The sequence below is a fragment of the Corylus avellana genome, chromosome ca10 (assembly GCF_901000735.1).
Source record: "Corylus avellana chromosome ca10, CavTom2PMs-1.0".
NCBI classification, from domain to species: Eukaryota; Viridiplantae; Streptophyta; class Magnoliopsida; order Fagales; family Betulaceae; genus Corylus; species Corylus avellana.
The window spans coordinates 15267703-15282128 of record NC_081550.1 but is presented as its reverse complement, the minus strand read 5'-3'; the positions used below and the strand labels follow the sequence as shown (position 1 = coordinate 15282128).

Below are 14426 nucleotides of genomic sequence, written 5' to 3'. Positions count from 1 at the left end.
CAGTGGATGAAAATATCCACTCTTTTGGATCTTGACATTTACAAGCTGCTCTGGATATGATAAATCACATCATATATATATATAATAGCTGAGTTCCTCCTTAGAATTGATACATGTAGCTGAACTCATGTTTTTTTAGTGACAGAATCGGTTTTGCATTATTTTAAAAATTTTATTGTGCTTTAATGAAAGGATAGTTTTAGCATTAGGTGTTATTCTAGCATTAAGTGATGAGATTTTCTTAAAATGTTTTTGAGGCACTGCCCACTGGCCATGTACTATTTTCCAAGAGTTCGTTTTCTTGACTTTCAAGGTTTTTTTGAAATAGGAAAACGTATATAGAAAAAGACCATTATTTTCTATTATATTAGTATTTTTTTAATTTTGTTTTTGTATCCTTATCTATTATTTTTTTTTTATTCTAATTGGTTGCTCTTTTTTTTTGTAAATTTTAAATTGAGTTCATGAAAATAATAGTGAAAGAGAGCTTTTTTTATCGTTATTTTTGTTACGAGGTATGATGATTATTATTCATTCACATTGAATATTATTCTTTTTTTATTATTATTATTATTGAATATTTTACATTAACTTTAGGGAAATAAGTGTAAGAGAGAGAGTTTTATATCGTTATTTTTGGTATGAGCTATTTCGGCCTTTTAGTTTATGTTGTTCATTATGTAGTTTTTTTTTTTTTTTTTCTCCTAAAAGTTGTTTTTTTATTTATTTACGTTATATATACAAAGGATAGTCAAAAGAAAAAATCTTTATTTAACAAGAATTCTTCCTATTTCAATTTTATTGGAACCGGAAAAAGTATAGAAAAAATATAGTTTTTTTTTATTATATTAGTATTCTTAATTTTCCATTTTTATCTGTATTTCCTATATATGGTTCGTGTGGTTCTGCTGTTTTTGTCCTTATTTTCTAATAGTTTATTCAGATTTTTTCATTCATGTCTTTTTTTCTAGGAGCTCCTATATTCCTAAGCTTTTTTTCCTTCTTTCTTTATTTTTAAAAATAAATAATAAAAATTAATTATAAAATGAGTAAGCTAACTGGATGATATCAACATTTTTTTACTACACTTCTATTTTTGTCAGTGTAATAACACTATTTCTTAAAAAATTAGCTAATGAGAAGAAAGTTCAATTGCTGAATACCATATTAGTAATAATATTAATATCGAGAGAATTGAAAAGTATTTTTCCAATTCAGGAGAAGTGGTAATATTGTTGGATATGATAGTCTGATAGATTGTAGTTGGTTGGGTTTTTGTGACTTTGTTCATTTTCTATTATTGATTAATCCAGGTTTTCATTTTGTACATTCTAAATAATTTTAAGAAGATCTTTCATTTTTAATAGCGAATTAGTTAATTGAGTAAAGAAAAGAAAATTAGTTACTAATAATCTTTTAAAGACTTTTTGAATAAATTATAATGAGAAAATCCAGCACTATAGTTATTATAAAATATGACATTTAAAAACAAACCTTATATTATTTTTTAAATTATCTAAATTTTGGTCTTATGTTAATTTTAATTCATTAATTCTCTAAATTTTGGTCCCCATGACACTACATTTGGGTATGAACATTCGCATAGGTTGCTGTTAGACACTCCTTGGACAGTCTTAATTACAATTTTTGTCGCAAATTGATGATTGCTTGGATTACAGAATTTTACAATCTGCAATTTGTAGTTTATTTTTTGATAGATTCTGTTGAGATGTAGCATCTCCATTGGTGTTTGTCCACATAATGTTTTTGTTGTCATAGGTTGTTTCCTTTGTTGAGCCTATCGAAGGGTCTTTGGGTTGAAGGCTATGGTGAGGGATCCATCAGCGGTGGTGGAGGTGTTTGGGTGCGGTGGGGTAGCAGGCTCATTGAAAGAGCGATAGAGATCAAGCCCAACCTGGGCAAGCCATAAAAGGTAGTTGCTTTTGGGAAACTTGAATAGCAGAGGTGGACGATGATGAAGAGGCCAGGGGTGCAGAGAGGGTGTTCGATGAAAGTCTTCAAAGAGAAAAAGAAAGGAATGGTAGCAGGTGCTGGGTGACGACGTAGGTCTTTCTTCACTGCTCTATAAATCAGGTAATTTACTGAATTCTTGTTGCACGATTTGTCATTGATTTACACTGCATTTATACACGGTATTTGGTTTACAATTTCTGGAGTGATAAGTATAAAAGGAAATGGAGATTTCTTTCGTTTGTTGGTGTGTGTTAGTCATTGGAGATTGCCTTTCCTTTTTAGATTGTGTGTGATCCGTAGATTCCTCAATAAGCAAATCCTTTCCACAGCCTCCGAAAGGATTTGTTGGTACATTTATCTAAGAGTTCAGAAGTGAAAAATGAATGCTTAAGCCCACTGACACAACTTTTCAGGTGATTCAATAAAAAATTCCCAATTGCACAGACTCTTGAAATGTAAAAGCCAGAAAGAAGTGTACAAAAGAAAAGTAAAAACATAAAAAAACACCCCTCGAACTTCCACCCATTTTTGTGGGCAGAACTTCTACCTTTAACATTGACAAGCTTGGCAAAAATGAAAAAGAAAAGAAAATATAGATACATGGGACAAGGAAAGATGGTTGATCACGACCATTGAACCTAACTCAGTAAATCTTGCGGCACTAGACAACTGGAGCCTGCCAGAGCACATATAATCCAATCCATCAAGTTCCTTTCATCACAAAGAAAGCACCCACAGCAACTCCAATGGATGCCAACAGTTCATGCCTGCAGTCTCTCACTGCAGCAGCCTCATCCACTTTAGAACCACCAGATGGACTCTCCGCAGCACCAGATGGCTTCGACGACACTGGTGCCGCTGCTACTTTCGGAGAAAAAATGTCTAGTGGAAGAAGTACTTTGCTCACCTGATAAATAGCGAGCTGGTCATCCGAATATACTGTACCACCCACTGTGGTGTTCACAAGGCCAGTGGAGATGTTAACTTGGTTTCCATCTGTGGTAATGTTCAGCGGAAACTCATTGTTGCTGACATCTCCGGCTTCTGTCGGCACTGGATTGCTCAAGGTTTGAAAGTTTGTGAGAGTAACAACGGTGTTTAAGATATGAAATTGTATTAGTTGGGTCTTTTGTAGGTCAGACAAAGAGTTTAGAGTACCCGCTTTGAGGTTTGAAAATGCTGAATCCGTGGGAGCAAATATGGTAAACCCAAGGCTTGAATCGTTGAGCTGCCCGAATAGTTGCCCAGCGATGCTTGTGCTCTTCAAGAGGCGGATAAACACCGAGTACCCACCAGCCTTTTTGAGGATTTTGGTAACGTCAGTGGGACCAGTCTGCACTGGTATCTCGGCCGGCTGGGCTGGGGCCTTGGCAGGCTGGGCTGGGGGACTAGCGGGCTGGGTCGGGGCATCGGCTGGCTTTGCAGGAGCCGCGGCTGGCTGGGCTGTAGTTGTAATGCAATGGAAGAGAAATACAAGTAGAATTGAGAGGGAGAAGATCACTGCCTGTTTGGTCATGGTTGTAATGTTATTTTGTGTGAGTGGCGGTGTTTGTGCTTGGGAAATTTTCAAATGCAAGAGTGGTGCTTGATATGTATGGGCTGGAGGAGAGGGCTTTTATTGAGGCCGGGAGAGAGTGTAGTTAGGTGAAAGGGTAGAAATCTAGTTACAAATCCTTAGTTGTTTGCAGCTTATATGTCTTGGAAAGGTGGAGGGGATGAATAGATAGAACGGGAGATTTTGTTGTTTTAGCAACTAGTTTGCTTGGGAAGGTAGGAAAAAGAGAGGGGATCTGACAATAAAGATATCAATTCTTTTGCTTTCACATATAATTATACCGATCCATGAAAACTCATTTGTTTCCCACAAGCTTACCGGGGAAGTAGGAGAGAAAAGAAAAGAAACCTTTTAATCTAATTTCTTATCCGGTTTTTGGTTCCTCAAATATGGTGAAAACCTGCTCTGCTTTGTGCAATTTGTTGTAATGGTCTTTTGAGTGAATGTTCTTGCTTTTTCAGTTTCTAAAGAAAGAAAATATGAGATTCTAATAATCTATATTCACTGCAAATTGCGAAGTTTTTATTTCAATCCTTTCAAAATCCTTTCTCCTTTTAATTAATTATGATAATTTATTGCAACTAATGAATTTCAATACATATATCTTGCAGGTGTCATGTCTTAATGGTAATTGAAAAATCCCTATAGAACATAGTTTTTTAATATAATGATCCTTTAACCCAAAAGAAAAGAAACGGTAGCCAACAATAATACCAATGGGTCATATAGGCTTGATGAAAATATTAACTAATGTTTATTTTTCTCACATGAAATCGGTTGGGGATCATTGTCCGGTTTTATCCAACTTTCTTAAAGTATTCGCATTTGGCTTAGCAAAATTTTAGCTAAATTTAGCCAAAATATCACCTTTTTCTTCTTTTTTTTTTTTCTTCTTTTTTTCCTATTTTAACTATCAACTTTTTAAGAGTACCTATATGCTCAACATTTTAACTATTTACTTTCATTATTCCTTTTAAATAATCCTTATTCTTTCTTCAACAATTATATTTTTTAAACTTTGTCATTTACTAACAGTTGTATTTTTTAAAATTTGTCTTTTTTTTTTTTAATGATCGTATTTAAAAAAAAAATTATTTTCCTAATGGTCATATTTTTTAAAAAATTTTGTATTTTTTTTTTCTAATTGTCAGATTTAAGAAGAAAAAAAATGAAGCATTTAATACAAAGTTTCTTATTAACCATCATATTATTCTAAAATAAAGCATTCAATAGCAAGTTATTAACAATAAAGGTTCTTAAATAATGCTCGATGAGAGAGAGGGAGAAGAAGAAGGCCGGTTTTTCATTTTATAGAAGAGAGATGATAAAATAATTTTTTATTAGAGGAGAGATAAAAGAAGGCATTTTTTTATTAATATATGACATACATTTTTGAGCTATAGTGCTCAGCAAACTTGCGGAACACTATAGTTGCTCAACAATTTGATAGCCTCTTTGTTGAGCCAATGGGATGTGTTTTTTGGTACTTTGCTCAACAAAATAGCACGGATGTCAATGCTCTTATTTATTCAAGACCTTCTTTTTTTCTAATTGAATAAGAAAACGGTAGCTGCTCAACAATTTGATGGCCTCTTTGTTGAGCCGGATGTGAATACTCTTATTTATCCAAGACTTTTTTTTTTCCTAATTGAATAAGGAAAATAATTGCAGGGAATGATCATTTCCATTCATGATTTTAAAGAAATGAGTAGACGATTATAAAAACGAAAATGTGGTGGGCTTTCCAATAACAAACCTAAAATGAAATAAAGTAGAATGAAAATACAAAGGGTAGGAAATTGACCTCACTAGGACCTGATCGAGACCCTGCCAGGACACCGCCTGGACCTGTCGAGCCACCGCTCGGACTCCCCCAGGACTGTGTCAGGATCCGACTAGGACTTATCGAAACCTGATCAAGACTCGCTGGGACCTGACTAGGGCATTGCTTGGACCCTGTCGGGCCACTGCTCAGACTTCCTTGAGACCTGACCGGGACCTCGCCGAGAGCCAATTAGGACTCGCCGGGACCCAAACAGAACCTCGTCGGGAACTGTTTGGGACTTTGCAAAACCATCGCTAGGACTTCGTTGGGACCTAGTCGAGACACCGCCAGGACCCGATTGAGACTTTTCTAAGGAAACCGCTTGGACCCGATCAGGACTCCACCAGTATCTCATAAGGTCGAACTTCCCCAGGACCCAATCGAGACACGCTGGGACCCGATCGAGACTCGCCAGGACCCCACTAGGAACTTTCTGGGACTTTGTCGACCACCGCTAGGACTTCGCTAAGACTTGGCAGAGACAATGCCAGGACCCAGTCAAGCCCTAGTCGGGATTTGCCAGGACCCAACCGAACCACCGCTGGGACTCAGCCGGGACCGTGCTTAGACTCACCAGACAAGGTCACCGCCAAGACCAGGTCGAGACATTATCTTAATTTAAAGTTTAATATATATAAATTTGTGATTTTTTGTACTTGCCAAACACTGGAAAATGTTTTCAACATACACATTTTTTTGAAAAGTGATTTCATTGAAAATATTTTTCAACAAAAAACATTTTACATCGAAACAAACGGAGCTGAAATTGCTCTTAGTTTACAATCACTTTGTCTAGACCATATACTTGGTGCTTTTGGACATTTTACTAAAACACATACTTATTTTGGATAAAAATTTGAAAAATTCAAAACTGGCTTTATATTTTACAAAATTCAGAAATGATGTGTTGTCATCCCATTACATTATACTTCTATTCATTATAACAATAGATCACGTAGTATGATGACACATCATTTTAGAACCAATTTGTTGTTAAAAAAGAATTGAAAAGCCTAGCAGATCTCAATTAAATATATTATCCACTGTTGATCGGTCTTGTGCCTTGTCAAGCACCATTTACTCAAATCTTTTGTTGTTATTTATTGTTATGTGGTATCAAACCATATATCTTAAATTAATAGAACCGAGTTTTCCTCTCAATGCAGTTAAAAAAAATTATTTCAACAAAATTTATTAAGTTGACATATGTTCTTAAAGCATGTCAAAATCTAAGGGAATTAAGAGAGTATGTAACATGTGTCTTTAAAGCTTATATGATTCTCACATGCATTTTAAACATAATATACTATCCGAATAATGTTAGAAGTCACCCTTGTGTCACTCTAAGAATGATGTAGCTTCTAAAATCACCGTTAGCCATGCGATTGATTATTATTGAATTTTGATCAAATGATGATTTTAAATGTTACCTCATTCGTTGATCAAAATGTGATTTTAAATGCTACCTCATTTTAAATGTCACCTCATACCGAGAATGATACAAGAGGCGTACAAGAGTGACTTTTAAAATTATTCATCCTACCTACATCTGGTGTTGTGATTTGTCAAGCACCTTTTACTTTTGATGGTATCGAACCATTGAGCTTAAATTAATAGGATAAAGCTTTCCTTTAAACCAATTGGATCGTAAGGATTTTTTTTCAACCCAATTTAAAAATGAATAAATCAAAGAGAACTTTCTTGGTCTCCATCCGCAGTAAAAAAGGTAAAACTTATTTGGGGTCACCATAATTCTTCCAATTAAACCCAAAAAATAAATAAATAAATAAAAGCTTGCCTTAATAGAATAGAAACAACCTTTGTCACCATTATCAGTAAAAAGGTAGAGTTATCGGCCCTGGGCATAACTTCTCTTGAAAAAGTATGCCAAATTCTCAGAGTCCGTACATAAGCTGGGAAACGAAAAGGACTTCAAATTAAAAAAAAAAGAAAAAAAAAAAGTAATAAAGATCAACCCTTACAGTAAGCAAACAATACATGGCAATTATTCGAAAGCACTTTATGAAAACGACGCCGACTTAGGATATCATACAGTACTAAAAATTGCACCCGACCAAAATATGAGCTGCTCATTAATGTTTTTATAGGAGAGAAAACGCTGCAATGAAAACGGAAAATCCGACGGACACCAGCATTCCATGCTCTGTGATCAGAGCCACTGCACTAGAATCAACCACCAGTGTAGGATTAGTAGTAGTACTACTACTCTTTGGACTAGCTGCTGCCTTCTTAGCCTTAGGCTTGACCGGTGCCGGCGCCGGTGCTGGAGGCTTTGGAACGAAGATGTCCAGAGGAAGAAGCACTTTGTCCACTCGATACACAGCAAGTTGTTTAGCAGAAAATAATGTACCGCTGACTGTGGCATTCACAAGGCCGGTCGAAATGTTGACTTGGCCTCCCGCAGCTGTCAAATTTAGCGGGTAATCGCCGGGGTTGGTATCTCCTGCCTGCGTTCGAACCGGGTTGGTGACAGTTTCGAAGTTCTCCAGAGAATAAAATTTGGGTAAGGTGTGAAACTGCATGAGCCGGATCTTTTCTTCGTTGCTGAGAGAGTTTAAAGTTCCCGATTTGAGGTTGGAAAATGCGGAGTCGGTTGGAGCAAAGAGGGTGAAACCAGTGTCTGAATTGTCGAGTTGCCCTCTGATTTGGTCAGCCACTGCAGTGGTCCTTAAGAGGCGGATTAGGATGGTGAATCCTCCGGCCTTTTGGAGGATTTTGGTGACGTCGGGGGTGCCACGTGGTGCCGGGGTATCAGCAGGCTTAGCCGGGGCCTGAGCTGGGGCCTGAGCTGGCGCCAGCTGGCCTAAAGTTGTGCTGCAGAGGCAGAGAAAAACAAGAGAGAGGGAGAAGAGAGCCTGTAATTTGGTCATCTTTGCATGCATGGTGGGCTGTGGTTTTGCTTGATATATATTAATTTGCTACGTGTTTGATATGTGAGGGAGGGAGGATGCATGGGGGCTTTTATTAATGGTTGGGAGAGTGAATTTAGGTGAAGGGTAAAATCTTAGTTGAAAAACCTTAATCTGGGATATAAAACCTGAGATGTTAACAGCTCATCTTATCTGTGAGAGGTGGCGGGATGAATGGATAGAATCAGAGATTTTGCCTAATTCTAGTTTGCTTCGGAAGGCAGGAAAAACATAGGGGATCTTATATGATGTGTTAATAGAGATCTTATATGGATCTTAGCTATAAAAAAACTGATTTGCATGCCACAAGCTTAAAGAGAGAAGATTCGATTGCCCCCCTCAGGTAGGGTCTTTCCTCGATCTTTGTGGCACTTTGTTTTTCTTAACTCGTCCATTTTTATACTCATGCACGTACAATTGCCAATACCTTTTTTTGTTATTTCAATTATCGATCTTGGATTGCCCATCATCAACTTCAGTCTTCTTATTCTTCAGATAAGCATGCATGCATGCATGCATGGCTATGTCACTTGCATTCGACTTTCCTCAAGCATGCATGCATACTTAGGTATGTCACTAGTATTCGATTTTCCTTTGACACATAGGCTCCTGATTTCATTATCTTGAATCGGATCGAGATATATATAGTTCTCACTTTCATGTTGGTGCTCTTTTACGGAATATCCACTTGCTGTGCAACTGTACGTGTTGGTTCCCCCTTGTCATCAGGCTCATGAAACAGATCTGATATGTTAGAAGGATGTCAACAGATCCATCTAACACTACAGCCAAAACGGATGAAGAGTTTCCGCTTGAGGTGCTCGACATGGATGACGTCGTACCGATAAACGGTATCGACAAGGGTTTAAGAAAGAACAATCATTCAAGTGAGGATCATTCAGTACTGCAGGTGATCGAATTGACCGCCTTACGCATCATTGAAACATAAGTGGGAAGCACATCTTAGCAAACTATGTCATCCCATAGATTGAGGTTTTGGGCTTGTATTTCCAATGATTTATGCTGTTTCTTTGAAAATAACGGTTCAAGCTGAGCCATATTAACAATAAAATAAAGTTAATAAGTGGTCGGCCACCCCAAGAAAATTCTTGGGGTGGCCGACCATACCCTGATCCTTTGATGGAGGTGGTTGGCCACCGCAAGAGTTGTCACATCACCTTCCGAGGGCTCCTCTTGAAGGCCACCCCTAAGCCATTAAGGGTGGTTAAGCCTTCGACAGTGTTTGCAACCTTCCTCCCTCTGAGCCCTCGAGGGTAGTGCAGCCACCACTTAGGGTGTCCGACCACCACCCTCAAAGGGTGAAGAGTTGGTCCAATCACACCCTTAGTGTTGGGTCCAAGATATTGGCCTTATTTGTGTGACAAAACTAGGGACTTATTTGGTAAACAACAATGGCTTTATAATGCACTATTCATGATTGGTAAGGAAAAAAATGAGTAATAATTAATATAAAAAAAGTAAAAAAATTGTATTGAAAAGTGAGAAAATTTTGTTTTGTATTGATTTTTTTTGTTTAAATAGTAGTAAAAAGTGAATGATGTGATATAAAAAGTAAATGATGTGATATAAAAAGTGAGAATGTTTTGATGTTGATTTTTTTGAAAAATGAGATGAATAATGTGGGAGAATGTGATGTTGTTTAACAAATAACACCTAATTCTGTTGTAACTTTTCATATCTCGAGGGCTTGGTATAAAAATATTTCCTTTTTGAGTTTTCTGGCGTCTTCCATCTAGAGGCCGTCATGACAGAAAGCGGCCTGATAAAGCTTTTGATCCTACTGCGTGGTTCAAGTCTTGAACAATCGATCTCATGTCGAATGATCGATGTATAGCTGTCATCGATCAATAGATCCCACTATATATGAATGTTTGATCCATAATTGCCATCAATCAATCAATCAATCTCTAAGCTCGAATGTTTGATGACAGTGTATATCCAATAAAATTTGTACACATCAGTTGTTTTCTACTTGCATGATAAACCTTTCTATTCACCCTTAATTCCATTATTGCCCATTGTGTCACCCCTTGCCTCAGAAAACCCTTAGAGTAAGAGAGAGAGAGAGAGAGAGTGATTTCTTGGATCTTTCCCTTCAAGAAGGGGTGGCCCCTTGCGTTAATCTTGTTCTTGTTATTGTTATTAGCATATTATCTTACTATTTAATCACACCCTAGTGGCATTTTTGTGATGTAGTATCCTAGCTTGTTGATTTCAACTTCTAGGTTTAATATTATGGGTTCAATGTTAGTTAATGCATGGGTAGGTTGTGGCCGATCATGGTCATGGTTAAGCAAGTGTTATCTTGTTATTCTTGTTAAGGGTGTACAAGTGATTACGCTTACGATTGCGGTTATTGCCTCTTAACTGCAATCGCCTTAGGTGGTTATTGGTTTTAAGTAACCGCATTCTCCCCTCTAGGGCCGATTAGCGGTTAATCACCTACTAGCGGTTATGGTGGTTATTGAAGGTTAAACCGCAACTGCTAACCGACTATCAAATAATGGGCCTCTTTTAGTATTTTGGACCTTCTTTGTTGTTATTTAGAGAATAATTACAACTCTGCTAGTATAAAATAATAATAATAATAAATAAGAAGCAACAAAAGAAGATCCAATTATTAACAATTGTTGTTTAGCACATGATCACTTCTTACCAACATGGTGTCGTTTGTAAGGTATTGGTACAACATTCAATGGGGATGTCCGGACATAGCATGTAAATTGAACTTTCTAAAAAATTTGTCCAGACACAGCTTCGGGTTGTCCGAACATGCCATCGAAAAGGAACTCTCTGGAAATCCTGTTCGGATGCTCCTATGTTTCAGTTTAAGTACTGTAATTATTTGGTGACCGTCCGGACGGAGGTATATTCCGTTCGAACGACCCCCATAGAATTCTAAAACCGACTTAATCTCTATTTACTACTAGGGTTAGAAGTTGAGGTGCTATAAATACATGCTTATAGCCTCCAGAACGTAGCTTTTGATTATTATTCAGTTTTCATCAATATGAAACTTCATTGTTGAGTTTCTTCAATATTTTTCTTCAACCCCTAGATAGACTATAGTATTTTGAAAGATTTCTTAGGTCTTTGATAAACTCAAGATCTAAATAATAGTTATCCCTTCTTCTTGCTGTTTATCTTTGCATCCCATGACGTCACGCTACATCACCCTTAAGCCAACGGAAACACACGCAGGGCTAGCGGCATGGCTTGACAAATGTGTAACGCAAATCCACCATGTTTGGCTCCAAGAAACTCTGTGGGTTGAAAGCTAAAGGCTAATCCCACCTCTTCAAGTCACGTCGAATTGCCCAAACGTTGACTAGGATTTGTGTTTCTTTTGTAATACAGTAGCTTAGCATCTTGCATGAGTCCGTGGACATGTGTGGAGTAGGAAAGGGAGAGGTGGGTGAGAGACTGAGAGTGAGAGTCTAAGAGATATGGCGTGAATTGAGAAGAGAATGAAGAAAAGAAGACTAAGAAGAAATCATCATATATTATATATAAGGGTAGGAGATTAGTGGTTATTAACCGCTTTCACTACCCTTAAAACTGTTAGCTACAATTGTCATATGCAATTAACAATTTTTGCAAACCATTGACCAAAGCGGTTATGTTGTTAGCAATTAGTAATTTCCTTGCTTGTACACCCTTAATTTTTGCATGATTAGCTTCCTATTGATAGGATAAGTGTAAAGTCATGAGTTACTATATGTTAAATTAAGTTAATAATGGGTTAGATGTTTTATGAAATGGATGATACTTGCTTGTGTTTAACACGTCATAACATGATAGATGTTGATTGATATAATTTCTAGGACTAGTTAGAAGTTGTGGTCATGCTTGGGATTAGGTTTTGATAGAAGTTTGTAGCAAATTGTAGGTTTGGGTCTGAGAAATACAAGAGTTGAAGCAATTCTTAATATTTTGACACCCAACACGTAGTGAATAATAAATATAAGAATAAACTACTCAATTATAAAAACAATAATCCGACAAACACATAACAAAAAGATTTGTTGATCAAGAGGAAAAACCTTGTACCAAGGAAAAACCTTTTCGCTTAGTCAAACCCAGGATTCCACCCAATCAACTGAAGAAAAAACTACAAAAAATAGCAAATCTTACTCCTTATTAATTTTACCATATCACTCTATAGAATGATGCGCTCCTCACGACTCTTTACTTGAACTCCCTAGCTGGTTGTTCTTCAATGAATGAACTGCTTACCGATCACCACTGGCAAATTTTCTTTGTATCTTCAATTGTGCGGTCGCATCATGTTCACTTGAATCCCCTTCAAATAATCTTCACAAGTAAGGTTTCTTGGAATCAACCATCAAGAGTCTTATGTGGTATGATCACTACAAGCTCTTGCGACTGGTCTCTCTAAAACTCTCTAGGAGGCTCTAAAATTTCGTGTGCCTAAGAGATGTCTAGTGTTGAGAGAAGGTAGGCTTTACATAGAAGTCTATGATTTGTCTGCAATGGTGTTATGACATGTAAGTTTATTGTCTAGACGCAACTAGGGTCAATTACGCTAATTAACTATCACGTTTGGACGTCTATCCATGATGTCTAAACACCTCTACTCCAAATCTACATTGTCCGCAGTCATGTTTAAGTATATTTTAATTTTCTTTTTGTATCCTCATATATTACTTTTTTTATTCTAATTGATTACTCTTTCTTTTGTAAATTTTAAATTGAATTTCAGGAAAATTATAGTGAAAGAGAGTTTTTATATGGTTATTTTTGTTGAGGTATGCCGATTATTATTTATTCAAATTGATTATTTGTTCTTTTAAATATTTTACATTGACTTCAGGGAAATATGTGTAGGAGAAAGAGTTTTATATGTATCGTTATTTTTCATACAAGCTATTAGGATTTTTTAATTTACGTTGTTGTTCATTGTGTAGCTTTTTTTCCCCTAAAAGTTGTTTCTTTTACGTTATATATACAAATGGTAGTCAAAAGGAAAAAATCTCTATTTTACTAGATTTCTTCCTATACATTTTGAATTTTATTAGAACCGGGAAAAGTACAGAAAAAAAGTTAGTTCTTTTTTATTATATTAGTATTCTTCATTTTCCATTTTTTATCTGTATTTCCTATGCCCAGTTCTTCTATTTTCGTCCTTATTTTCTAATAGTTCATGTCTGATTTTTCCATTCACGTCTTTGTTTTTAGGTGCTCCTATATTCCTAGGCTATTTTTCTTTCTGTCTTTCTTTCCTCTTAAAAGTATAAATTGTTTATAAAATGAGTAAGCAGGTCAGATATCAACATTCTCATATATTTTAGCACACTTCTATTTATGTTAGTGTAATAGAACTCTTTCTTAAAAAATTAGTTGATGAGAAGAAAGTTCAGTTGCTGAATTCCATATTAGTAGTAATATTAGTATGAGAGAAAAGTATTTTCCAATTGAGGAAAAATGATAATGTTGTTGGATATGATAGATTGTAGTTGGCTGGGTTTTTATGACTTTATTCATTTTCTATTATTGATTAATCCAAGTTTTCATTTTGATAAATTTTTCCGTTATAATTCCTTTTGTTTTAAACTAAACAAATATTTAAGGGAAATGCTAGGTATTCTTCTAGTGTTCTCCTTGTGCCCTCCCAACTGTGATGTGGTTTTTAAAATTATGGTTGAATTTGAATTTATCATTATTGACTTTTAATCTATTGGTGATTTTAAAAGTCACATCACGGTTAGGAAGACATCAGAAGAACACCTAACATTTTCCAATATTTAACATGTTCCAATTTATAAGGATTAAACTTTATGAATGCTTAAATTTATTTGATATGGGAGTTTATATTGTTAAGTAACGAAATATGATTCAAAATGATTTGAAGAAGATTTTTCATTTTTAATAGCCAATTAGCTAATTGATTGAAGAAAAGAAAATTGGTTACCGATAATCTTTTAAAAATTCTTGAATTATTATAATAAGCTAGTAATTATAAAATATGACATTTAAAAATAAACCTTATATTATTTTTTAAATTATCAAAGTTTTGGTCTTATGTTAAATTTAAGGGTTAAATACATTTCAATTCCCTGTGGTTTAACAACTTTATTTTTTACTCCATCGATTTTAATTC

The 14426-nt window shown here is 35.7% G+C and overlaps 2 protein-coding genes across 2 annotated transcripts; both read right to left on the bottom strand.

Annotated features, from left to right (window-relative positions):
• Nucleotides 1-2395: 2395 nt before the first annotated feature.
• On the bottom strand, nt 2396-3681 carry LOC132164415 (fasciclin-like arabinogalactan protein 12). The gene has a single exon (XM_059574923.1). The coding sequence runs from the start codon at nt 3488-3490 to the stop codon at nt 2678-2680; it is 813 nt and encodes a 270-aa protein (XP_059430906.1). The 5' UTR covers nt 3491-3681; the 3' UTR covers nt 2396-2677.
• Nucleotides 3682-7327: 3646 nt separating this feature from the next.
• LOC132164537 (fasciclin-like arabinogalactan protein 12) lies at nt 7328-8257 on the bottom strand. Its single transcript, XM_059575063.1, has one exon. It carries the CDS (start codon nt 8255-8257, stop codon nt 7457-7459), a length of 801 nt encoding a protein of 266 aa, XP_059431046.1. The 3' UTR covers nt 7328-7456.
• Between the last annotated feature and the right edge of the window lie 6169 nt (nt 8258-14426).

Excerpts from the sequence above, each read along its gene's own strand:
- LOC132164415 (XM_059574923.1), bottom strand. The coding sequence starts at position 3,490 with ATGACCAAACAGGCAGTGATCTTCTCCCTCTCAATTCTACTTGTATTT.
- LOC132164537 (XM_059575063.1), bottom strand. The coding sequence starts at position 8,257 with ATGCATGCAAAGATGACCAAATTACAGGCTCTCTTCTCCCTCTCTCTT.